General features: G+C 40.0%; 1 protein-coding gene across 2 annotated transcripts in view; it reads right to left on the reverse strand.

The window, feature by feature from the left end:
- Positions 1-4,271: 4,271 nt before the first annotated feature.
- The window catches only part of astn2 (astrotactin 2), a 145,284-nt gene continuing 121,943 nt past the window's right edge, over positions 4,272-27,612 (reverse strand). For both annotated transcript variants that reach the window (XM_085926468.1, XM_085926469.1), the window contains exons 20-23: positions 16,116-16,257; positions 8,668-8,768; positions 7,992-8,175; positions 4,272-5,413 (exon numbers count right to left, since the gene is read on the reverse strand). In XM_085926468.1, the coding sequence (XP_085782594.1) occupies positions 5,170-5,413; positions 7,992-8,175; positions 8,668-8,768; positions 16,116-16,257 (671 nt within the window). In that variant the 3' untranslated portion in view covers positions 4,272-5,169. The remainder of the gene's footprint in view (positions 5,414-7,991; positions 8,176-8,667; positions 8,769-16,115; positions 16,258-27,612) is intronic.

The raw sequence follows: 27,612 nt of genomic DNA on the forward strand, positions 1-27,612 counted from the left end.
CCCAAAATAAAGGGCAAGTAGTCAAATACACATTCTTGACACGTACAAAAAAAATGCATAAAGTTATTAGGTACACCTGAAAATGGTGGTGTACCTAATGGAGTGTCCGTGTGACGTCATAGATCAACCAGCCAATCAGAAAGTGGGGGTGAGGGCGGGTGTGGCACTTTTCACTTTCAATTAAACTTTGGCCATGATCTTTCCCTAATGAAGTAACCTGTTATTAGGTACACCTGAAAATGGCGGTGTACCTAATGGATTGTCCGTGTGAGGTCACAGATCAACCAGCCAATCAGAAAGTGGGGGTGAGGGCGGGTGTGGCACTTTTCACTTTCAGTTAAACTTTGGCCATGATCTTTCCCTAATGAAGTGGCCTGTTATTAGGTACACCTGAAAATGGCGGTGTACCTAATGGATTGTCCGTGTGAGGTCACAGATCAACCAGCCAATCAGAAAGTGGGGGTGAGGGCGGGTGTGGCACTTTTCACTTTCAATTAAACTTTGGCCATGATCTTTCCCTAATGAAGTGGCCTGTTATTAGGTACACCTGAAAATGGCGGTGTACCTAATGGATTGTCCATGTGACGTCACAGATCAACCAGCCAATCAGAAAGTGGGGGTGAGGGCGGGTGTGGCACTTTTCACTTTCAGTTAAACTTTGGCCATGATCTTTCCCTAATGAAATGGCCTGTTATTAGATACACCTGAAAATGGCAGTGTACCTAATGGATTGTCCGTGTGAGGTCACAAATCAACCAGCCAATCAGAAAGTGGGGGTGAGGGCGGGTGTGGCACTTTTCACTTTCAATTAAACTTTGGCCATGATCTTTCCCTAATGAAGTGGCCTGTTATTAGGTACACCTGAAAATGGCGGTGTACCTAATGGATTGTCCATGTGACGTCACAGATCAACCAGCCAATCAGAAAGTGGGGGTGAGGGCGGGTGTGGCACTTTTCACTTTCAGTTAAACTTTGGCCATGATCTTTCCCTAATGAAATGGCCTGTTATTAGGTACACCTGAAAATGGCAGTGTACCTAATGGATTGTCCGTGTGAGGTCACAAATCAACCAGCCAATCAGAGAGTGGGGGTGAGGGCGGGTGTGGCACTTTTCACTTTCAGTTAAACTTTGGCCATGATCTTTCCCTAATGAAGTGGCCTGTTATTAGGTACACCTGAAAATGGTGGTGTACCTAATGGATTGTCCGTGTGACGTCACAGATCAACCAGCCAATCAGAAAGTGGGGGTGAGGGCGGGTGTGGCACTTTTCACTTTCAGTTAAACTTTGGCCATGATCTTTCCCTAATGAAATGGCCTGTTATTAGGTACACCTGAAAATGGCAGTGTACCTAATGGATTGTCCGTGTGAGGTCACAAATCAACCAGCCAATCATAAAGTGGGGGTGAGGGCGGGTGTGGCACTTTTCACTTTCAGTTAAACTTTGGCCATGATCTTTCCCTAATGAAGTGGCCTGTTATTAGGTACACCTGAAAATGGTGGTGTACCTAATGGATTGTCCGTGTGACGTCACAGATCAACCAGCCAATCAGAAAGTGGGGGTGAGGGCGGGTGTGGCACTTTTCACTTTCAGTTAAACTTTGGCCATGGTCTTTCCCTAATGAAATGGCCTGTTATTAGGTACACCTGAAAATGGCAGTGTACCTAATGGATTGTCCGTGTGACGTCACAAATCAACCAGCCAATCAGAAAGTGGGGGTGAGGGCGGGTGTGGCACTTTTCACTTTCAGTTAAACTTTGGCCATGATCTTTCCCTAATGAAGTGGCCTGTTATTAGGTACACCTGAAAATGGGGGTATACCTAATGGAGTGTCCGCATGACGTCACAGATCAACCAGCCAATCAGAAAGTGGGGGTGAGGGCGGGTGTGGCACTTTTCACTTTCAGTTCAGCTTTGTCCATGATTTTTCCCTAATGAAGTGGCCTGTTATTAGGTACACCTGAAAATGGCCGTGTACCTAATGGATTGTCCGTGTGACGTCACAGATCAACCAGCCAATCAGAAAGTGGGGGTGAGGGCGGGTGTGGCACTTTTCACTTTCAGTTAAACTTTGGCCATGATTTTTCCCTAATGAAGTGGCCTGTTATTAGGTACACCTGAAAATGGCGGTGTACCTAATGGAGTGTCCGTGTGACGTCACCGATCAACCAGCCAATCAGAAAATGGGGGTGAGGGCGGGTGTGGCACTTTTCACTTTCAGTTAAACTTTGGCCATGATCTTTCCCTAATGAAGTGGCCTGTTATTAGGTACACCTGAAAATGGCGGTGTACCTAATGGAGTGTCCGAATGACGTCACAGATGAAACAGCCAATCAGGAGGTGCGGATGAGGGCGGGTGTGGCACTTTTCGTCGAACGATTTGTTTGAACGAATCATTTGAGAGAACTGATTCTAAAGATTCAGTTCACTTAAAACAACTGTAATGCACATCACTATCACCGATGCATTTAAAAGAAGTATCATTATTTTACAGTCGGATTTTTTGTATGGAAGCGTGCATGGAGCAGTCATGATTGTAAATCCTAGCGGGATAAAACAAACCATAAAAAATGATAATAACTGTGGTCGTGCGCTTTGAGGCCAAAGTGTGACTCTTACACTTTGGCCTTACTGCGATGTGAAAAGGCATGTAATTATCTAATATTAATAGAGCGCATACTTGTTCCTGAGCAAACCCTAACCAAGGGTATATTTAGAACTGACTCTTTGGTCCAGTTTAAAAGGACCAGGGTTCGATTCTAACGCTGGTGTGGACCTTTTTTGCAGGTGTGAATACACACAAACAAATCCTGGTGCGGATTAAAGTGTGCCGTCCTGGTCATTGCTGTCTAATGGGAGCACAGATCGTCACCAGACGAAATAAATTAAGTCTGCTTTTGGCCCGGACCAAACAAGGGGACAAAAGGACTTTTCTGGTCTGAATACAAGACTTCACACAGTTTCTTTATTTTTCAACATTATATACATTTACTCATTGATAGTTTGATCAATCAATTGATCAATCAATATGTCCCATTTCACTTGAGATAAACTGACATTTAATAAAAAATAAAACACTTGGATATGCATACAAATAAACTTGACTTGACTTGACTTGAACTGGGTGACAGCCAATGGCAGCTAAGTATGGCATATTCCAATTTTCTCATTTTCTTTTTTTTTCAGATACAGTAGAATCAAATCAGTGAGTCTTTGTATCTTCAAACATTCAAAATCAATAAAAGATCAGCACTTTTGTTGAGTATTTTGTGTCACTTCCAAGACCCTCTTTTAAATGAGATTGCTCACCTAATGCTTTGAGAAATAACAAGTCAAAAGAAGCAAAACATAATAAATGCATCAAATATTGGCAATACTATGTGATGGACGTTTATAACATTACAATCACACATTTTCAGTCGTCCTTCGCTGTCATTGGAGAAATATGTGCTCCAGCTCATTGGTTTTGAAGTCATGAATGCAATTGGTTTTGGATGTGGGTGTTTCAACATGTGTTAGTACTTTTTGGAGGCCAAGTATCAACAAGCACTTCTTCAGTTTCTCCTGATAGGAGGGCAACACGCCGCAAGACGGGGCCAGGGAAGCTTCGAGGAGCATTGACGGCTTGAGTTTCAAATAAGGGCCTGTAAAGCTTTGCTATTATGTCAGAAAGGACGTTTCATGCTAAATTTGATTCGAATGTACACTGCTTAATATAAGCTATTGGACAACCACCTGTCATAACAATGACAAGAGACCATCCAGCACCGTGACACGCTTTAATGCAGACTCTCGCTATTCAATGAATCTGTCGATGTGTCACAGTTCTGAACAAGAATATATATATTTTTTTATTTTCCTGGGTTTAAGACACAAATTTAAGCGTGGCATAAACCTTAAAGCGGTTGTGTCAAGAAAGGTTAGTTTTAGTTTTCCTCTGGAAGCCACTTCTAACGGTGTCACCACCAAAATGTATTTTTATGCCTCATGCTTTTGAATGATTGTATTTATAAATAATAGTGAATTGATCATAAATTTGACCAATGCCTTGCTGGGGGACCAGGAGTGCCCCATGCACCATATTTTGATAAACACTAATAATTTGAAATATGAACATTTTGCATTATGTAAAAGACAACACAAACTATAAATTATATATGTACATTTTTTTAATATTTCACATTCTTCAGAAAAAAATGACAAAATCCACATAATACAGCTTTTGTACAAGTTTACAATGTACAATATTATAATTTAACTTTACAGTTCATATCACACAAGATTAACGTACCAGAAACGGAAAATGGAGAAAAAAAAATCAAACGTGGAGATTGATTGCTCACTTTTTTTCAATACATGTTTATCTATTTCTGCTTTGGGTGGTTCAATCTTGTAATGTGCTCTCGTAAAAATGTTGTAAGAAGTCGTTTGAAAAATTTATAACCAGAACATTTTCTTGCGACAAGAAAGACAGAGAGAAACAAAAACACGGGCATAGACACCACATTCAAAGCAATTACGAGTTCTTGTAATATCTTGGATTTCATTTTGTAGTCAAACTGTCAAGCTTTTGTTCTTTGTTAGCTCTACAAAACATATTGTCTTTGCAATCGAGTGGAACACTTTGTATCAGGTTTAGGCCTGGTTTGGCATTTTTGCAGAATTTGGAATTATACTCATTTTTTCACTCACCAAATTCATAGCCTTGCAAACATTCAATCATGGACATAAATTCTCAATCAATTGGCTATCATTTTGTTCAGATTCAGTAAACTGAAAAACAATTAGCAAATGGCTTTAACATTTCTCCTTTTACAACAATGGTTTAAAACAAAGGCAAACTTATCTTTAGATTTGTACTTTTTTTCCCTCTCTTTTAAGTGCTTCACGTAAAAGCATAAACAAAGCAACTACAATGTTACATTCAAGGTATTAAACAGACGACTGGCTGATTGGCTGAGGATTAGCTTTCACTATCCATCATCATCTATCTACATGTTCACTTTTGCTCTTTCTTCTGTTTTGCCGCCCGACGTGCTGTTTTTGCCGCACACATATATTTTTTTTGTCCAGTGGGTTTGTTTGCAGAGACACCCGCTGCAGGACGACGTCAGCTGATGCATCAGTCAGTGACATCACAAAACACAAGCGCGTCCCTACTCTTGTGTCTCACCGGAGTTTGGTGTTACTGTATGTATTACGCTGTACGGAGACAAGCTTCTCCGTGCAGGCTGTGCGGCCTTCATGCAACGAGCCGCTCCAGGTGCCCCCGCTGGTGGGCATCCGTCCATCGTCGCTGCGGCAGTAGACGTACGCCATGGTGTCAGTACGGCTCTGGATGTGCGTACTGTGCAGTAGGGAACGACAGTAGTGGCTGATCTTGTCCACCCTCCGGAGGATCAGGTTGGCCTTTCTGTCAGAACAACAAAATATGGACCTTTAAAAACAATTCCATGTAAATACATATGCTGTTACCTGTAATGTTGGGCTTGAAAAGCTTTTTTTTTTTTGTAACTACTGTGCAATATCCACCTACAGTTAGCAATGAAATGGAAAAAGGAGGAAATGGACAGAACCGAAGACAAAAGATGTGGAGAGGCCTCAGGAAACCGAGAGGATTCAGAACGAATGCAGGATTAGGCAATGGAAGGTATGGCAAGTTTTGTTTTTACGATTTATGCAATGAAGGCGAAGCATCAGTCATCTGTTAGAAATTCAACAATTCGCATCTGGCCAGCAAAATGTGATGCCAATTTCATCTTCCTGGGATTTAACCTGACTCGTTCACTTATCAATTTGATTTGATTTAAATATCATTGTTGCATGCAATCAATATTGATCTTATTCTTCATAGAATTGTAAATTCCTCTGACATATTGCTGGTATTTTTTGACTGATTTATGATTCTCAGTTTTTTTTTGTAATGAACCTCAATCATGAATCACTTCCCAAAGAATACTATTCAGTAGACTTAACAGCAAATTCCTCCCATCATTTTTGTCAACTTTTAATTTTAATTCACCTTCCAAATGTATTGTTTTGTTTGGTTTCAGCATTAAATGGTATGAATAGTCACTTTTTTTGGCCAGGGGACCAAATTTCACCAACACTTTCATCACTAAACCAAGGCATTCAGATATTTTAACCTAACTTTTCACTTTCCTCATCTAAAGTTGTTTTGAGCAGTCAGTTTATTTCCAATTGGTCAAAGATTCTTAAATAATATACAAATACACCAGCTGCGTTTGAATTCCTTTACTAAAGTTGTGCTTCCGTATCAAGATCAACATCAAGGTTTACCACAAAACAAACAAATAATATTTGTAGCAAAAGTGTGCAGCCTGCCAGTCTGGATCAAAAGTATCTTTTTAAAACTAGCGCACACAGCTGCGTGTTGAATTGTCAGATAGCAATGTTGTTGACCAGTCCACAAGTGGCAATTTCCTGGAGTCGGCAATACATAATCGAGAAATGCGGCTCTGTTGCTTGCCACTGTTTACGACACAAAAGCAACTCAATGCAGGAAAAACAACCGAATGCACCTACAATCGGGATTGAATTCAAGGTTGTTAAGCTAGTGGGGATTCTAAAATGAGGAAAACACACACGGAGAAGGGGGAAAAATTCCATTTGTTTTGAAAAGCAGCGTCTGCTGAGCATCAACATCTGTCTTTAGTTAAGCAAAAAGAGTACAGACATCCTTTTCACTTATTTGCTGAAAATGGGGGAAACATTTTCTCATTTCCCCCCTTGAAAATTCTTGCGTCTGACACAACAGAATACCAAACACATAATCAAGAAAGACTCACAAGTGTGTGAACCGGAGACAAATTAAACATTTATGACGCTAAACAAACAGAGTAAGCAACAAAAAACACACAAGTTGGGGAAAAAAAAGTAACTCAGAATTAACTTTCAGGTTACAGCTCATTCCATTATGTTTGGCCTCACGTGAAGAAATTCAAGAGTGAAACATGGTAATACTTTTGCAATTGTGTATTTAAGAAAATCAGGATTGATGTTGAGAATAATGCGGCTATAAATAGAGCTGTTAAAATAAATCCACACGGATGTCGGGAAGCTCCGACCATTGTTGGTGCCTGGGTGAGCGCTGATTGTGCTTACGTTTCATTTGGCCATTCTTTTGGCCTTACAAAAAAAAAAAAGCACCACCAATAGAGACGGCTTGTAAATTACTCTCAATGAGGCTCCAAGCCTGCCAACATCAGGCAGTAAATAATCCAAAGCACGCTCGTCAAGAGGACACCCGCAATCCCCTCACCACACCCAAGACCACCTCACTGGTTCCCACTCACATATTTGTGTCCATAAAAACACCATCGTGGTATTGGCTAACATATTTTACACTGACCAAAGCAATTTTGCAAACAATATATCATCCATCCATTTTCTGAACTGCTGTTCCTCACGAGAGTCGCGGGCGTGCTGGAGCCGATCCCAGCTGACTTTGGGCGGTAGGCAGGGGACACCTTGAACCGGTCTCCAGCCAATCGCAGGGCACAAAGAGACTAACGACCTTTCGTACTCACAATATAGGGAATTTTGAGCTTTATTGGAATGTGGGAGGAAACCGGAGTACCCGGAAGAGACTTACGCAGGCATGGGGACAAGATGCAAACTCCACATCGGAAGGCCAGAGCCGGAACCGAACCTGCGACCTCTGCACTGTGAGGCCGACTTGCTAACCAGTCAATTACCGTGCCGCCAATATACCATTCATAAAATAAATAAATAAATAATGATAAACAAAAAAAAAGACGCTTTGTTCAATAAACAGGTCAACTATTTTCAACCTGGTTAGCAAAATTAATTGACTGTTAAATAACTGATGTTATCGTTCTGCAAGAAGCCTTAGGATGACGAAGCGAAAATAATGTCATAAAAACATCAAGACGAGGAAACTATTAGAGCACTCTGCCATCTAAGTGGGCCCTGTTTCAAGCATATCCCGCAATGCCACATCTTCTCACCTGGGGCCCAGCTCATCTTCGCTGCGCCACACAAAGTCACCAAACTTCTCATATAAGGAATTGTAGTGGTGTTGGACTCGGTAGAGCAGTGGAGGAGGAATTTCCATCAATGTGTTGTACGCCAGCTGCTGCTCCTTGCCGCTGGTGTAGCCGTTGTATAAGTTGTACACCTTGTCTGCGATCTCTTGAAAACCAAGAGGAAAAAACCATTTGTTGTGAGGAGACATGCATGCATGGATTGAAGCATTCAAAAAGGGCATTGAGGAGGTTGTTTTCAAAAATTGCAGTTTACTATACTGAATTTTTTAGGTCAGGTTGGGTCAAGGTTTCCTTTGTTTTTTTCTCCCCTCAAAGTCGTTTGGGTAAAATTCATCATCTTTTTTTTTCAACTTTGCAGTTCAACACCAAGGTCATTTAACTCAGTGCGATGACAGGGAAAACAAGTTTGTTAGTTTATGTCCTTCAGATGTGCTTCCTCCAGAGCAGCAGACCAATTTCATATGATTTATTAGCATAAATTACAGAACGAAGAAAAACAAAACCACCCGGCATTTGAGAAACTGTAATTAGATAATTGCTTGATTGTATCATCTGAGTAGTTTTTTGCTATTTTTCTTCTGTTGTGCTCACTGCGTACCAAGAAATCCCACAAAGACAATTCTGAGAATGCCTGTACCTTCAGCTCGGCTATCGTCAACCATCGGGCAGGACGTCCGTACAGAGACGTAGCTGGAGTCAGAGTGACTACCCCGGCTGTCCACTGCATAGAGGGTGAACCTGGAAACAACAAATATATGTCATTGGAAAACGACTATCGCTGTTAAGACTCAAAAAGCAAACATTTGACCTCCAGAAAGTCTCGATGGAAACATCTGTGGGATATTTTAATGTAGATGTAGTAATGATGTAGATTTATTTAGTTTTAATTTTTATTTTATTTTTTTCTTGCAAAATTCAAAATATCATCCAAACCTCTCTTTCCCACTGTGTAATGATTTCTTTTCAGGGGATCCAAAGAGTTGAATAATGTTCCAAAGGTCCCTCTGGAAATGTCAAACATTGCTAAGATTTTTGGGAGGGCTCAATGATGGGGGCCCCTGGTCGTATGGTACGGGAAACAGTTTGAGATGGTCGGAGATCAGAGGCACAGCGCACCTCACCTTTAAATGGCCTTTTGCAAATGTCAAGCTGTGCCATAGCAAATGAAAAAAGGAAGTATGGGAAGAAACAGGCCATGAAGAATTTGCAGGCCTTTAGACAGCAATGTTCATTCACTCATGTTTACTAGCATAACCATGGAGAATCTTTATGGTTATTTTCAATCAAAACCACAAAGAATATCAATATATTGTATTAAGGGTTTTTTTGTTTTATTAGACGTTCTGTGGGGAAAGAACCACAGTTAAATAAAAACTCCCTGAAGTTTCCATTTGTTTTGTCGCACCTGTGTCACCTCGTAATATCTTATATCCAAGCGCGGCTATGCCAAACCTCAGTCTGGCCGCAAAGTCCAACAACCGGTATAAGTGAAAGCACCTGCGCAGATCCTCCCATGGAAACTGTTACTGAATGTCTGCTAGTTTATCCCGCGGCTGACTGGGCAGGGCAACTTATATTTTCAGACCGTTGGGCTCATAGTTGTGGTTCAATATTTGGTAAAAAATGAATCATGTGCAAAAAGCTGTACATTGGGGGGGTTACTGAATTTTAACATGTAGCTAATGATACATAATAACAATTGAGGCAGAAATATAACCTTTGTGCTAATACGATACATATTTTAGAATATGGGATATACAGTATGTTACTTCATTTTTTAGAACGGGATGGGAACAAAAGTACATACTTCAATTGAGCAATGTTTTCAGTTGTTGTGCTGTAATAATAATAATAAAATACTACTACGACTAATAATGTTATTAATAATAATAAAAGTAAATATTCCTCAAATGGTCATCAAATATCAGCACGCTCAAGATGCTTGTTTCTGATGGAGGTGTATTTATTTATTTTTTTCAAAAATGGTTTTCGTACCAATCGGTAAAACTGGTATCGGGATATTTTTTCAAATTTTGCTGGTGCTACTGAGTGACTTTTAGGGTGGGGGGGTTGTTATGTAAATATAAAAAGACATTACATACGAGTTTGATTTTGTTTTTGTAAGAAACTATTTCGTGTAACAAAATTCATGGGAAAACATCCACAAGCACAGCACTGAATGTTTTGAAGGAATAAATTAATTTATAAATATGAACTGTTTCAACATTTTTATTCGATTAGTGTTTCTTTATAGAATTGCCACTATGAAAACAATTCAGACTACCGCAAAAACACAATGAGACAGAAGAACCGAGCCCAAATTCCAAGTATTAACCATGCCTCATGCACAAATTCAGAAAACTTAAGAATTGGATTGTTTTGATAGCATTTCTTCCGAAACCCATTTGCGATGTTTTAAATTATGTCTACTGAGGCACGATCCAAGAGCTGCTTGTTTTGGTTGTAACACGACCTGTTTGGGCATTGCTCACATAGTTTGTCTGATCTTGTGAATGTGGTATTCCCCCAAGAACCTCACACAAGTTTGCATGGGCTTTGGTGTCTCCTTTGCCCAGCAAAAACAATGTCAGCTTGTGAGACTCACGCTGTTTAAGTCATATGGCCACCGTATTACATGCAGATGGGTACACACGAGGAAATTAGAATAATCTGCCTTTTCCACACAGACAACACTATCAAAGCCCTGTTTCTTTTTTTTTTTCCATGTCTCTCTGTCATTCCACTGCTGATAGTTAACACAATTAGTTTTATTCCCAACTGCACGCAGTGTTTATTTTATGCTATTTGATTTTGCTTGCTGAGTTGACTCATCTTCAGGAAGCTGGTCAACTAAAAGGCTGAACTAGAAATACAAATTCCGTGTAACTTAAATGTATCATGAAGGCTCTATACCCATCCTAATGGAAGGGGAACTCTGGTTTACTGGAGATTTCTTTATCCTTAACTAGAGGGGACGGATCGTTGTCTTTATGAGGAGGACCAATAATTATAACAAAATGTAAGATTGTCATGTAAAACTTGGAACTTAGGTACGTCCACTTCTAAAATTAGGAAATAGTTATCACATACATTGCTGCTGGTCATGTAAACCTACAACATGAAGGCATATTCTATTTTGCTCTATTATAACAAAGGGAGACATTTTATCACGGCAACTCAGCGTCTATGTTTGCCAACATTTCATAGCTGCGTTTTAAAAGTTGGCTTCAGTCTACCCCAACGGCAATTACAAGGTTGTTATGTGCAGTTATAAAATACTTTCTGCCAGGACTTTAAAGCCTCTCCGGGGACTTGTCTGTGTAGATGTTTTTGTTTGTTGGTTTGAGACAAGAGTGGGATAACTGCTCATTGTGCAAAGACATTAACATATTATGTGCAAATGGAGTGGAAACATTTTTGAGCTTCATTCGCGTATCACTGAAAAGGAACTTTTTTTTGGCAGCGTGTTCGGGTTTCATTCTTAAGACGCATTGAGAGGCGTCACAGGGGGTCGAATAAACAGAGTGTCCGATGATGATGAAGATCGCCTGGGAGCACAAAGAAGCCAAATCATGGTCTGGCCTGCCACGAGAATGTCAAACATCAAGTATGAAAATTGGCAAGACGCATACAAACCTCTGTGGCCACCCACCCTCACTTGAGTTTTCTCTTTTCTTTCACTTTTTCAGGGTGTATGTTATCAAAGACGTAAACACAGGCGACGAAAAACAAACCATAACCTTGACCCCAAAGGGCAGCCGTTTCCTCACTAACAGCGGACTTGGCCTTTGTCCCCGATTTAACAAGCTCTCCTGCAAACTAGCTGCTCTTTAGTGCCAAATGTGTCCTTGAAAAAGAGCAAAGTCAGGAACACACATGTTCACGCGCACACACTTTTAAAGAGGCAAGCTTGTCTGGTGCAACACTTTGGTTCCACGCAGGCCCCACAGGTACGAGTCATTCAATTTACCTAACACACACACGAGTCTGACCTTAAGATGCCACGACAAACACCTTGGTCCAACAAACCTGTTAGACCACACAGGTATACTAATAAAATCACACGCAAACACGCATTGTCACACGCATCATTTTAATTAACAAACTCACACACCTAAGTAGACACTTGCTGTGTCAAACACTTTGGTCCCAATAAACCTGCATAGTAATTCAATTAACCTCACACACACATCCATACAAACACACATATTGGATCTCTGCGAACTGATCAAGACCCCAGACACACAGAATGTTCTGGCATCTGGCTGGTTGTGGCACGACACAGTTAGGTGAAAGCTCAGCAAGCGACAAGGCAGGCAAATGTCGGATTAGCGTGTAAATGAACTCCATTGCCATTTACAGTGAGCAGTTTTCTCATAATCTAACGAGACATACGAGATATGTCCGAACAAGAGATGACAGGACAACAAAGCCCAACAGGAGAGGATGCCTGGCACAAAGTGACAGCGAGCGAGAGAGGATCAATTAGGGCAGTATTTTTGGCATGCGGGTGGACGCCAGGGCAGAAGGGGGATGGACGCCTTTTCCATGACATCAGCAGTTTGGATGCACATCAGTGGAGCTAGCCCACAAATCAATCCGAGCTGCGTAGAATTGTTTCTCGCCGCCGCAAGAATTTGTGGCAGCTTAGAATATCTGAGTGCTTGGAAATCCTCAAATCTTGCAGATCAGCAGCAGCGTCGCGGCCCAAAATAACAGTGACAGCATCTTGAAAATCAACAGTTGAAAATGTATCGAGCAGATAGTTGCAGCCAGTTGGTTTTCTTCAACTGCTTTGGCAAGCGAACGGGGCCTCCGCTCGGAATCTGACTCAATGCTGCAATCCATGGGCAATACCTGCTAACTTTTCACGTGGCCATCCGCCTTTTTGGATGGGGAAGAAGACACTGGAATGAAAGGAAAGAGGAGGCATGGAGGAAATGAAAGCACAAGAGAGTTGATGTACTGCCGAGCAGAGAGAGAGAGAGAAAACGAGAGAGCGTGGACAACATATAATATACTCTATCCCCCAAATGCTCATGAGTCATTCTTTGGAACGGTTGTATGGGTCATTTAAGAACTAACTATCAACATTTTCTTTGGGGGGGCGGGAGAGGTCTTGTGCAAGAACTGGCACGGAATATCTAATGCGGTCTCCTCAATTACAGTATATGTTGTTAAATCATTTGCATATACATGTCTTACCAATCTAAAGCAGGGAAAATAAGAAATTGTTTAAATAATATTCTCCTCCAGGGGTACATCAATAGGGTGAGGAAGCAAAAAGGACAGGAGGTGGTTCACACAGGCCAACAATAAGATGGATGGGGTGGTAAAGGAATTCCAACAAATGGACTGTCTGGTCTGGAGACTCACTTTTGTAGACAATTAGAAGCAGCTGAGGAGTAATCAGGAAGATGTTGGGCAGTTTGCAGGAGATGAGGACATTGTCCAACAATGCACACAGTCAAAAACAAATGGGAGGTACAAACCCATCAATCAATGACACATTTTTGGGGTATGAATGATTCATGATTCAAGAGGCCATCTTGGTTGTGAAAATAATAATGAGTTCTTCGAACTGCAGGCAGCCTTGTGTTCATGGTCATTGTCAATAGAGAAGGATTAGACCTCCATATATATTGGAATTTACTAAATTTAGAAAATGTATTCAGAAAGTGTTGTGCTTTATGGGTTGAAAATAATTTCGCTGTTGGTAATTACTTTCAGTGTCTCAAATTGAGTGACTGCTGAGGTTCAGGTTTCAATCCTCCTGTGTTCAATTGAGTCCCTCCTAAGAATGACCTACATGAGTTAAGAGTTAACCTGTAGGGTGGAATTATGCACTTTAGTTGAGCATCTTAACATCTACCAGCCTCCAAAACATTATCACTATGTTGTACGATTTACTGCATGAGTTTTTAGCAAGCAGGCCTTTTCAAATGGGAGCTTGTCTTATTTGCAAGAGAAAGGCTGCTGCTATATAGCAGTCTCAGTAATGATCAAGTCTGATGCCAATTCCACTGAACGTTTTATCTGGCTACTTGATTTAGAGTAGTGTGTTTGGCTGCAAACACATGTGCCCTCAGACGTAATTTCCACGTAAATTCGGCCCTTATCTGTCCAAAACAACGCTGTAAAGAATGCATAAACAAAGATAAAGTTTGAAATTAGTTCATGTAAGTAGAAGGCAGATTTCTTTAGATTTAAATCAAAGCTCATTCCTCAAATATTCCTATCTACTGATAAAGCCATTATTGAGAAGGAAATGTTTTTTTAGAATTGTGTTATACTGTAGAACAAACTACTGTATTAAATGCTGTGGCAAATGTATGTGTTTTGACAGATATCTGTTTTGGTAGAATAATTGCTATGAAGTTAAGATTTTGATTAATTTTCTTAGCAAACTATCGCTTTGATGTCATCTTTTGATAATCAATGGCTGTGTACATACTGTCTAGATGTCATCATTCCTACTGATTTAAATCATGGACTGTTTTTTTTTTTGCGTTTAAGGGGCAAAGGTGAGCTTCTCAAAATAGAGCAATCAATTCTACCAGTGATAGCCACAACATTATGTGGGCTTATCTATTAGAGGGTAGAAAAGCCAGAGCCTGTTGCTTTGCTTCTTCCTCTGAAAATACATTGGAACAAAGGTGCAAAATGGAAACCAAGCCAGCACTTGTTGGACAACAGTGGTCTTAAGGAGAACGCATACTTTTTGCTGAGCGGGACATCATCTGCATAACAGTGGAAGGAAATACCATGTTTTAGTAGGATAGAACCAAGGGGCAGCAAATACAATGAAAACAGCAAGGGCCCCAAAAGAGACCCCTGTGGAATACCATGGACCTAGGCTAAAACAAAAAGTCCAGGCAGCCAAATAGGATCTAAACCACTCTAGAGCACGACCACTAATGTCCTCTTATAATATATCATTAGATTATTATTACTAGATGTCTCTGAAGTTCTATGGGGCTGTGGGCTCAATTTCTGCACAATGATTGGATGGTGTGTCTGAGGCGGAGCTGAGCTTCCCCTCACTGGGCTAGGTACAGCCAAGATTGGTTTTAAGTCACTCACATGGCTAATCACATTGCTACCACGTTGCCTCTTTTATCAATTTTAGCTAAAGGAGAAGCCTCAGAGTTGAATTTCTTGGAATCTTGGCAGATTCCGCGATTATTATCCAGACACCCCTATCATTGTCACTCCTTGCACATCATTGCAGAATATTGAATATTACCACAAAGCTGATTATGTCTGTTCTTGTTGTGTTATCTAGTGCAGTTCACAGTATGATGCTCAAGCACGGTTGTTGTTTTTGGTGTTTACGGTCTAGCCTGCCTGCCTAAATCAGAGGAACCCAATGGTTCGTAGGGATCTGATGAAATACTGCCCAGACAGCAATAAGAAAAGGTTCAACCCATCTATTTATTACTACCTTGGAGAGTCAAACTCAGGCCTCAGATGTTTTGCTTTGGTCAACTTGAAACCTGCCCAAAAAGTTGCTGAAGATCTTCACTGTCAGTTTTCATTACCAAATATCTGCACGTTTTCCAGCAGCGCTTTTCTATTTTAGTATTATTGCACCAGAGCTCTGTATAATGATCCTATGTCCATTTTTTTGCAGGAATTAAAACAGGTGCCAGTTCACTTTCAAATCTCCATATTGTTCAGGTTTACCAAGCTTGGATGAAGATGTTTTTCTTTGAGCTTTAGAGGCTCCAAACATTTTTGAAACTGGAAGCAAAGATTGTCCAAAAATTCTTGGCTTATGATAGAAGAACATCATAAACACCTTCCAGGTTTGTTCTAAAATTTGGACTCGTTCAACATTACGATTTGATTGTAGTATAGCCAAGGCCTTGTCAAAATCACCTCGCTACTTTGTCCAATGACATACTACAGCTATGTACCGGTACATACTTCCAAGGTTTTTACGAAAAAAATCTGAGTGTACAACTTCTGCTCATGAACAAAACCATCTAGGTGTACCTTGAAAATGACCAAATGTCCAAAATGAACAAAAAAGACAAAAAAACAGTTTTTCCAGGAAAACTTGATAAATAGCATCCAACTTACTTGTAGAGACTGTCAGGCTCCAGGCACTTGAAAACAACAGAATAAAGCAGCGTGTGGGGATGTTCTCCACTCCTTTTACCGGGCACAACACAGGAAGAACCCAAACCCGAGAAGAGATCATCCAACAAGCTCAACACTTCACCTGGCAGGGAGATGGAAAGGGACAGAGTTAGTACAAACAAGAAAGGTCCGTTGATTTTTTCTTTACCTATACAGGATATGAAATACTTAGAAAATTTGAAAAACATTTCAAACAAATGTGGCGTGGTTCTGAATAATTTTAAGGAGTAATTGTGAGTATATCTTAAAAAATATATACATATGTATGTATATACTGTATGGTAATAGTTTGCAACCAAGCTGATGGCTTTTTTTAGGCCTATAGCAAGGGTTGCAGCTAACAAACCCACCATGCTATTTTCCAGAGCTTGTGGCGATGATGGAAAGGTGGGAGCTATCAAAACAGCTGAAAAGCTCTGAAAAGGTTAGATTTCCAACGATTTCTACACACATGCAAAGGGCAGCTTACTTTGAGTTTATAACACAAGTGCCAACTTGTAAACACAGGACTAATCTGGCTGGCAGGCCACAAAGTAAGAAGAGAAGTTCGAGAAAGGACGGAAAAGAACTCCATGAATGAGTGATTTGACCTTTCTGTAGCAATAAACGTGAGTATACAAAAGACTTTCCTAAAATGCATTCCTGTGCTGTTTCTCTTTCGAAGGTTTAACCTTTTGAAATTCAAACAAATTCAGCATATGATTTGTATTCATATTTGCTGCACTTTTATTATTTATTATTCTAGATATTCATACATCAATGATACTAATTGAACATAGTATATATATATATAAATGGTGAAGAAAGGGTGAAATTTACATTAAAAAAACAATAACATAAAACTGATGACATGTTTGGCATGAATAAGTCATGGTCTTGTGTTTGTGGGCAAACATGTAAGATTGAATGGAGAAGAGAAGCTCCGTTCAAATCTTGCTATCAGTTTCAAATCTGCAGAGTCTACCTCTAAGTTATAAAGTCCGTTTATATTGAAGAACCAAGTGTTTGTTCATTTTTAATTTTATATGGATTGTCTTTTCAATTCTAACTATAATTGACCGACCTGAATTGATGGAAACTCTGATCAAAACTTTACAGTTATATTAACTGCTGTTTCTGCTGCCTGCTTTATACTAAATAATCCCTCTCACCACCAAAGTAACTTCCAGGCCAGCATTTTATGGAATAATAATTATCCCACTCAGACCGCTTAATTATTCATCGCTATAACTGCCAACGATCTATTTACTACATTTTAAATGGTTTAGCTTCATCACGCCTCTGTTTCACCTTTCACTGTGAGTAAATATGAAAAGAATGTCAATTGAGTGCCAGTTTTCAGAGCAAAACAGCGCCGTGAAGAAAAACTGAGGAGGAAAGAAAAATGAGAGCGAAGAAAGGGTGAAAAATAAGTTAATGACGATACGTGACGGATGAATGATGTCAATCACTGCTGCAATAATTAGAGCAATGCCTGTCTGCATAAGTAAAAGCCACTCAGGATGGGTCAAAGTGAGTATCGTATGTCATTACCACATACTCTTGACCCATATAAATCCAATGATAGACCTACTGACTCATGGTTCTCTTGCGTAAGCTTGTCCATAGCATTTGTTTAATCTGGTTCTAGCAGGATGTAGCTCATTGATGGTTTGGCTTCAGCCCTTTGTCTTATATACATGGTATATATATGAACATATATAATATATGAATATATATATATTCAGGGTGAATAGTATATAACTATAATTAATTATGATTCATATGCATCCATGTATCACTGATGAACTGCACGTTACCTTTGAAACATTTATCCAGGTGTAAAAAAAAAAAAAAAAAAAATCATGTTTGTCTTGGTCTTGTGAGGATAACTTGGAAAACTGACCCCAAATTAAAAAAAAATGTATAACTGCCCCATGGAAGTCCAAAACCTAAACATCACACTCAGAGGCCTCAATGGTCCAAACTCTCAATTTAGCATTTAGGAAACCATTCTTCAAAGGTTTCAGACCCAAACTTAGCATTTCAGAAACTGTTTCTGAAAGGTCCAAAGGCCAAAGTTAACTTTGCTGAAATTGTCCCCTGAAGATATGAAACTAACTTAACGTTCAAGACACTTTGCTTCAAAAGTCTAAAACCCAAACTTAATATATTCTTACAAGATCTAAACCCCCAAATTAACATTTTGGAAACTGTCCCTCAAAAGTCTGAAAGCTAAATTTGCGGAAACATTCTGATGAAAGTCCATAACCCAAATTTGGGATTTGGAAAATCATCTCTTGAAGGTTCAAAACTGAAACTTAACATTTGAAACTCAACATTTCTCCTTCGACCAACCAAAATCAAAATTTAACACTCACACGATCGTCAAAAATCTAAATTTTAAATTTGTGAAATTGCCCATTCAATGGCTAAAACCCAGCAATGATTTATACCATTTAACCTATGAAAATCAAACACCGACTTGGTGTTTGAACCAGAGCATGGATTAAAACTATTATTAATTGATGTAACTAAATCCATCTGTGGTCTTTTAAAAGCAAATATAATATAAAGCATGACCCACTTAGGTAGTGACACATGTCAAGGGGTCATAAGTAGATGTCACATGGTACATGTGTCTCTAACAGCACGAGAACTTGACAGGGAACAAACAACGAGCTGACAACATCTCTCAGTGAAGCTTGAGATGGCTACTATATTATCATCCATTTAAGCTCTTTATGTTTGTTTAGAATTAAAAGCCCTTACTGACAGAACCAAACCAGCACATTCCATGGGTCACCAGCAAAAGTATCGGATGTACCATCATAACCACCCTTGAAATGTACTTTTGGCATTCGGTAAATGCCACATTGAGAGAAGCTAACCAAAATGAGGATAAAATGAGGAGATCGTTTTACCTGCCTTAATCCTGCATCCACTAAGTGATCTTGTGACGAGAAGATGTCAAATCACTTCCAGTTTATTTATTCCAAAACAAAATACAAATAGACCTTCTTGAGGTCTACTGTTGGATAGTAGTCGTATGATTAAAAAAATGGGGGCACTTTTTTGGGGGTATCATTCATTTATACTGTTTTTAGATTATGTTGTGTCAATGGGCTATAGATTTACTAACATGGGAAAAATAATATGAAAAGTGCTTCTTATAAACTATATGTGTGGAATGGGGACCAGTTCAGGCAGTAACAGGAATCTCGCCTAAAGCTGGTATAGACTGCTGCAGCCCAAGGTGATCACAAGAGGTAGAAAAACGCTAATTTTGGGGGTCTGGGAGAATCTTCTTTTTAGCAACCTGGCCTGGAAAAAAATAAAAACCTCTAATTCCCAGGTGTTACTTGCTTAACACACTTAACACATTTACAACTAATCAGTGGTGTTACTGTAACAATTAATAACTTGTGACAGATGCATTACAGACAATGAAAAGTCACATCGTCTAGTGAGGTGGGACTTAAATTGAAACAACGGTGAAAATCAAAATTATTTGTTGTCATTTCACACATATGCACAAGCTCTGGGAAAGTATAAACATTCTATTTTATAATTAGGAATATATTAAAAATACCAGTACAACTGACATCTGACTCATCTACTGCCCCCCATTTGGTAGTTTAAATGGCTCAAATACTGATCGAAAGTTAGTCGATAGTCAAATTGGAAAATTGTTTGGTAGGGACACTAATGAAACCCAACCAATGCTCAATAAGCCCAAACATAGCACACAGCTGGAAAAAATGACAGCCTCTAAAATTCTATTACTGTAAAAGCCATTTTGCGTGTTCTCCGGCTTACATGGCGATTACAAAAAGCTGATGCCAAGGGATCTTTTTTGTAGCCGGAGAGGGAACAAATGATAGCAAATCACAGGGAGGTGCAGAGGGACAATGTGTGTGTGCGCGCGTGTGTGTGTGTTGATGCTCAAATGCATGATGTAATTCCGTTAAATCAAACATATTTGTATAAGAAGCGCCTGACCCAGACTAACCCCAGGTTGTGATGTTGTGAGAAGACAAGGAAAACCCTGGCAAATTGCCGTAACAAAACAGCAAAGAAAACGGATGGGAAGGAAATTCCGAGAAGATTGTCTCATTTGAACATTATCGTGCTCAAAGGGAGCAACAGTCAAGAAAGCACCAATTACACATAATGAGCTACTTTTTATATCTAGCAATTAAGTGCAGAGAGGTATTGTACACATCGATGATGTTATTATTATTATTATTATCATCACCGTTATTAATAGTATAATTTAGGTATTAAAGGGATTATCATTTCTGTCAGTGTTTTGGTTTTCAGGGTTTGGTGTCCCCATTTCTGCATTTCAGTTTTGTCCAAAGAACTTTTGTTTCGGTGCTTCTCTACTCCACATCCAGCAGCTTTACCACCAAAATTCTTATAGCTGCAACAATCATAAAACCATTTCTGGGATGCTCATTTCCATGCTCATTCGTCATGGGGTCTTGACCTGACTGCATTTTGTAGTAGAGAAATGCTCCCTTTTGATGGTGTCTGGCACTTTGCAGAGGTGTTCTCTTCACAGATGAAGCCCAGACAACATGGATGGTGTCATGTGGGTGAGTGGGGCAGAAAGAAAATCAAACACTATGTTAAGAATCAAATGAATGAAATCAACGTAAGACACCAATGAGAAAATGGGAGACAAAATAATACTGGGACTCTTCTTGGCCCAAACATTTATGTTTATTGCCTAAGCATGATGTTTAATATGTAGATAAAATCTACTACTGGTAGGAATTAATTGCTCTTCAAAGGCAGCCAAGCACGTCGTTCCATTTTTCTTTTTTGGCCGGCAACACAACAGCTCGATCGTTCAACGGCCTGGTTGTCATTATCATGGGTCTTCGCATCACTGTAAGAGTGCTTGCAAATATTTCGCTTCATGTATCCTCTTGACTGTATTCTTTTCTTCTCCCTCCAAACATGTGCGCCACTTGTATACGAACCGACCACCACATAAAGCGCATTATTTAAATTACAATTTCAACAGTGATAATTGGAACTTCACAATGTAGTGATGCATTGCCGTCTACAATCTGGGTCTCAAGTTGGACAACCGACCTTGTCCTTTTATACAAGTTTGTGGTGTTTCTCTCCTTAAAAAAAAAACTCTCTTGGAAAATAATGGAAGCCGCATGTTAAAACTTGGATTAACTACACATTGTAAATAAAATTAGAAATAAAAATAAAAAATAAAAGTTTTAAGTTGACCCTCGGAAACAATCGATGTGGCGGCTGACTTGACATTGAAACTTGATTTAATTGAAACATTAAAACCTCTGAAAATATATTCAAAACTACAATTTTGACCTCATTTATAACATAGGTTTCAGTCAAAAACAAAATATAGGCTAATCTTTCATTTTGGGTTCATATTTTGATAAGCGGTTCAGATAATGAATGGATGTCTGGATTATATCTGACACCAGAGGAATAGTGCTTCACCAGTCATGAACCTCACCGCATGTCACTCCAAAGTCAGCTGGGATAGACTCCAGCTCACCCACGACTGACGACAAGTGCTTAAGAAAATGGATGGATGGCTCGGACCATTCATCTGTAACGTAGTGGTTAACATAGCAGACAGTGAAACCCCAGTGGGAGTGATTTATGCTTAATGCTCCATCCACATTTGCCCTGTGATTGACTTGAGACCTTGTCTAGAGTGAAGGTATTAAAAAGCACCAAGATTGAGCATCTGGAATTATGATCAATAGGAACTAAGTACATTCAATAGTGCATACCGAGGAAGGATTTATCACTTTTGGTTTTGGATAGCACCTCAAAAAAAAAAAGGAAAACCCAGTAACTTTCCTACTAAAATGCAACGTTCAAGCTGGTACATTCTTGTGTATCACTGCCAAGTCATCATGAAGAAAGTAAAAGAGTCTTACTCCTATTTATGCCCTGAATGGCAAAATAAATCAAACTCAGTGCCCGGCGTAAATGCGTTCGATATCGATCAACATAAGTTATATTTCGAATTCATCACGTTCATAGATTTTTCTTTCATTGCTGCTGTTGTAAGTGGCCCAAAATAAACAATAATGAATAAAATGTGTATCATGTCAAAAATATATTCTGTAAATCTGAGCATTAAAAAAATGGTAAAGGAAAAGAACGTGACACTGACGACATGTTTGGTAGGAGACAAAATGGGAAAGAATGGGCGGGGAAAAAAAGAGCGAGAATGCAGAAACCCCTTGGCCCCCTGCCTGCGATCTGCAATCTGCTGATGGCGAGGCTCGTGATGAGGAGGTGCACGGCATCCATTTTTAGCGATGAGGTCATCTTTAATTAACAAAACAAAGAGAGTCAGCTGTGTCACTCCAATCTGTTATCTGCACCCGTGCTCAAGGACGCCGGTTATCTCCATATAATTCAATCTCTTTGAATGAGGGCTTATCGACGCAATTGTGCAATGACGGCGCACTTACATAAACAAGAGAGCGGGATACCTCGTTGGAACGTGAGGAAACTAAAAGAGACGTTCCAAATGTCATGGGCAAAAGGATCAAATGGTTGGTTGCTTTTTTTACACTGCAAAATTGTCTGGGATGACATCATTCCATTTCTCCTGCCCGTTATTCCCGACGGACTCTCGCTTGCCTACATTTTCATACAAACGTTTCACGCTTCCTGCCGATTCTCGCAGTCACTTCATCCTGACCAGAAAAATAAAACAGATCTTATGACACGCACGGAATGGAGCGTAAGTTTTTAATTAGAATTAAACATGCGCACGTGTGCAGACGTAAAAGTGTCGCCTCGGCAAATGTGTGATTTAAAGACACCGAATTAGCGGTTGACAAAACAATGGCATCGAGGAAAGGTGATGAGTGAAGCCAGAAGCTTCGTCATTCACTCGTCAGGTATACGAGGCGCCTTCCACTTAAGCATTTTATGAGACACTTTTCATAACGATTTTGGCACCTTCTCTTTCCCTTTTGGGAACTCACCGTGAGAGACAGGAAATACAGACGTCTGACGTTACAGACTAGGTAAGCCGCTAATCATTCCCATGCCGTCAAAACATAACACGCAATTTACTGCAAAACAAACTCAAATGGCGTAAACCATGTGAGGTGTTTTCCTGAATTTGCAAAGTAGACCTGGAGTTTCTCTGGATTGACCTACATACCACCGCTGGATCAATGTGGCCATATTTGGAAATTGATTACGGGTTAAAAGGTCATGCCTAAAATGTCAAGAAATTACCATTTTTAGACAAAACGCTCTACAGCTAGTATGCATATGAGCTGATGAGCAATTTTGACTTTTGCTTCAACGTTCCATTGTGGATGAATACCCAACCTGCCACTAATCTATCAGGATTGCTTATTCAAGTGGCTGCTTGATGAACGCTGCCCCTGACTTGGTGTGCCATCTAGAGGACGCCAAAGTAAGACCCCAGTCATTTGGGTCCTTCCCAAGAGCAATCCCAAATAGATATTGAAGGGGAAAAGGTAGGTCCAAAACATGTTCTATTAAAATATTTTGATTGCTGTAATCATAATAATAGGAGTTCATACTTGCAGATGGACATATTAGAGGAGCTACTGTACTTGGCGGGATAAATTTAAGAAACATAGACTTTTTTTTTGTGTGTGGGTGAGCTAGTGGTAGCATCTCCCTTACTTTTACCGACTTGCATTGCCAGAGTGAAGGTGAATATTGCAAATGCAACATTGTGCAAATCAGATACGCTGCTCAATTCAATATGACTAAGTCAACAATAGGTTTTCAACAAACTGTGCACACACACAGGCTTCCGTCTTAATGAGAAGCTAATCAGTGATGCCATAGACATGAAATATGAAAACGTCTTCATTAAAAAGTCAAACCTAATATGAAGGTAGCACCCATATCACCCATTTTTTTTCATAACCTTACACAACCTCAACAATAAGACCCTGGAAGTGATTATTTCCACTAAGACTGAATCGTTTGTTGTATGATCAGCGTCCTGGAACACAATTTGGGTCGACCTTAGTCTCCCCCGTAAGCCGGGCCTCCAATGACTTATCTTCCATTCCTTGACACAGGAAGAAACAGGCTGGGGTTTCTTCACTAACTATTCAAACAGCTCATGTTTGGAGTCCTTTCACTTTTCCGCACCCGGCGCACTCAGTGGAGACCGCACGCTGTGAATCAGCGAGTCACAATTTACATGCCAATGGGGATGAGTTATCATATTTGAAGACTATAAATGCCATCACAACTCACCTTTACATTTGCTTTTATTCAGCAATCGGGATGATCGACTGCCATCTGTGGTGACCTCATCTTCACCTGCACTTCATCTCTGTGAGTCAGTGTTCCTCTCGCCACAGTTGTGGGGAACAGGTGATCCCTCTCTGTCTGCTCCAAATCTACGCTTGGCTCCAGAAGTGTTTTTTTGTTACGTCAGGGTCTGTGCATTTTTATGAAAATGACCTCAGGAAGAGCCGTGCTCAATTATGAATAAACAGGATGCGTTGATCAAACACGTTTTTATAACATGAACTCAGAAATTTGTTTTATTTTTAGATTTACATGACGGTCAAAACTATTTTTATTTAGAAAATCAGCTGATGACCATAGATTCAGAAAACAACTGGCTCCTCAGCAATATGAGCAATATAAATTAACTCATTCACTGCCACTACAGTTAAAATGGATATTTGACGTCTATGAGATAACAGATAACAATTATCCATACAAATTGACCTAGTGAATGCTAACATAAATAAAATATAGCTGAGAGGATAGCGGTTAAAGCCAGTCAGTGAACAATGTGTACGTTTCATGATTTGACTTTATTAAATTTCATTATGTAATGGCTAACGTTTCATTGCAAATTCTAAAAACGAAAACACAATCGCTGTAAATCCCGAATTGGGTTTTACGATGGCCCAATTTAATTCACTTTACATACTGGAACAATATTCTTAAAATCATCCCAACCGGCGTTATGGGAAGGATTGTGTTCCACTTTGCGGATTTGTGTGTCTTCGTGCAAAGGTGAAGAGATTTCATATCCAAGATTTGACAAGGCTGGGCATAAAATGCAAAGACCTTTGGCATAGGTTAAGTTCGCATTGCTCACTGCAGATGGGCATACCACTTAGCAACACAGTTCGGTGCCAGGCGATGTACAGCCAATGACATTAGCAGACACATAAAATCATTCCTGGAGTTTGGATCAAACAGGAGGTAGTCACATCAGCGGCATTTTTGGGATGCTGCCTTTGGATTACATTACATTCACAGGCAAGACACCAAAGGACTTGGATGATTGCATTCATTTACGAATCATGCAGGAAGTTGTTACAGAGAGAAAAAAAAAAAACACATCCAAAGAGTCACTGATTATCAACTATAGACTTCAGCTAGACCTCTGACAGTATGTACCGGAGGACAGGTAGCATTTCCTCCTCCTACCATAGTCTAGACAGCTCTGGCATTCAAAATATGGCTTGAAAATCCATGGACACGTTTCCGTGCACATTCCTCAAAGGGTGCACTCTTGACTGCGTGACTCATGCACTGACGTTTGCATGCAGCTGCCTCCAAATCGCCAACTTTAAACCATCATTTTTATTTAGCTTCAGTGAGATGCCATTAACAGGATGTAGGCTGATTCTTCCACCAACTCCCCCAAATGAGAATACATTTTTGGATCAATTTAAATGACACCCATAAATAGGCAGGGGAAAAAAAATCAACATACACTTTTGATAGCTCGTGTCTAAAGCCTGATAATAAACAGCAAGACTGAAGATGAACGAGGTCTTGTAATAAATTCACGGCAGCCATATTGTATTCCTGAGGAGACTGAGAATACGCTGGAGACTGACAGGTGTTTATTTTTGCCATTTTTGGCCATGTATCCCCAAAAGTTCAAATTGTACCAAATATAACTGTTTCTAAGACTAGACTGCTTCAAAGAATGTACCTTAGAACAGATAACAGTCCAAAGTTGCGAAGCGTTGTCACCCAAAATAAGTGACGGAAGAACATCGAGCAGAAGAATTACACTCAAAAGTGCAACAATCATTTAAAAAAAAAAAAGTAATCCTAAACTAAGTTCAACAATGGAGCCAAACCCAGACATCAAACTGTTTCTTCCAAGTTTGAGCCTTGACTTTTGTTTCTGGATTTTTCCTTACCATTGTCAATTGTGGGTTTCTGTAAATCAGGCGACTAATCCTTTATTGCGTGTGCACCACTCTTTAGATGTTAGATGTAAGGAAAAGGACCGACTGCTTGGAATCATCACACACACTTGGAAAATATGAAGAAGGAAAAACTCTGAAGAACTCCAGTAAACCACCACGATGCCCCTGAGCAAAGAATTTATCCTGCTCGTGGCCAGTGGTGGAAGGTTGGTTAGCCAAGGAATGTGAGTTTCCTTGTCTGTCAAAGTCGAAATTTTGAATGACTGACATTGCGAAATTGTTATTTCACAGTGTCCGAAAGGTGGGCAAGTGAATTCTGGGCTTTCGCTTTCATGAAGCTGTCTTCCATTTTCCTAGGAAGCGCCTTGAAGTTTATCCCTTAAAGACGATGCCAAGTAGGAAGATCGGCCAGTACCAATCCAATAATTTCCAAATAAGTCTGTGTAAGTGTGAGAAAATTATACATCTCAACACTGCACAAGATTATTTGCTGAGTCCAGAGAACAAGATCTCATCATTTTAAGAACCCTCTATTATTTCATAAATCTTCCGCTATGATGCCATCCAAGTATGTATCACTGATTTCTGTCCTACTCGAGTCGGAGAACAATGGCGGCGTTAAGCAACCTCGTCGTCTTCAGAATATATTCTTAAAGTGGAGGCCACCCGAGTGCATGGCGGTCGCTGCCGATAATTCACGATGGACAATGCGCATGAGGCATTTGCCAAATGAACTGCGCCTCCATGCAAATTCACTCTCATAACCATTGCCATTTTGTTTTTTCCTCAAACACATCATTCCACCAGTTTTCCAGAACTGCAGGAGTGCGCAGGATAATCATACAATTTATTAATGGTAGAGAGAGAGGGCGAAGGTGAAAAATGAAGATCAAGACGTCTAATCTGTAATAGACGCTTTGCAACGACATGATTTATAGTGGTGACTGGCACATAGCAGAGTGAGTCACCCACACCATCTGCCCCTTCCAACCACCTTGCTGGGGCCCATGCTTCATCAGCACTCCTCCCAGGGGTGATGGATGGCCTGTCCATACTTCCCAATGACTAAAGTCAACTCCCTCCACACCAATATTACTCAATTCCTATCACCCTTCCTCTGACTCACCCTCGGTTCCTCGGAAGCGCCACGGCTACGTTTTGCTAGTCTGCACCAAATTAGGGTCAGCAATGTTTGTGCCCCAGACCACATTTTCTTCATTTAAGATCCAACTCACATCAGTCAGCATTTCTTC

This window comes from Syngnathus leptorhynchus, chromosome 12 (genome assembly GCF_054491065.1).
Source record: "Syngnathus leptorhynchus isolate UIUO chromosome 12, UIUO_Slep, whole genome shotgun sequence".
NCBI lineage: Eukaryota > Metazoa > Chordata > Actinopteri > Syngnathiformes > Syngnathidae > Syngnathus > Syngnathus leptorhynchus.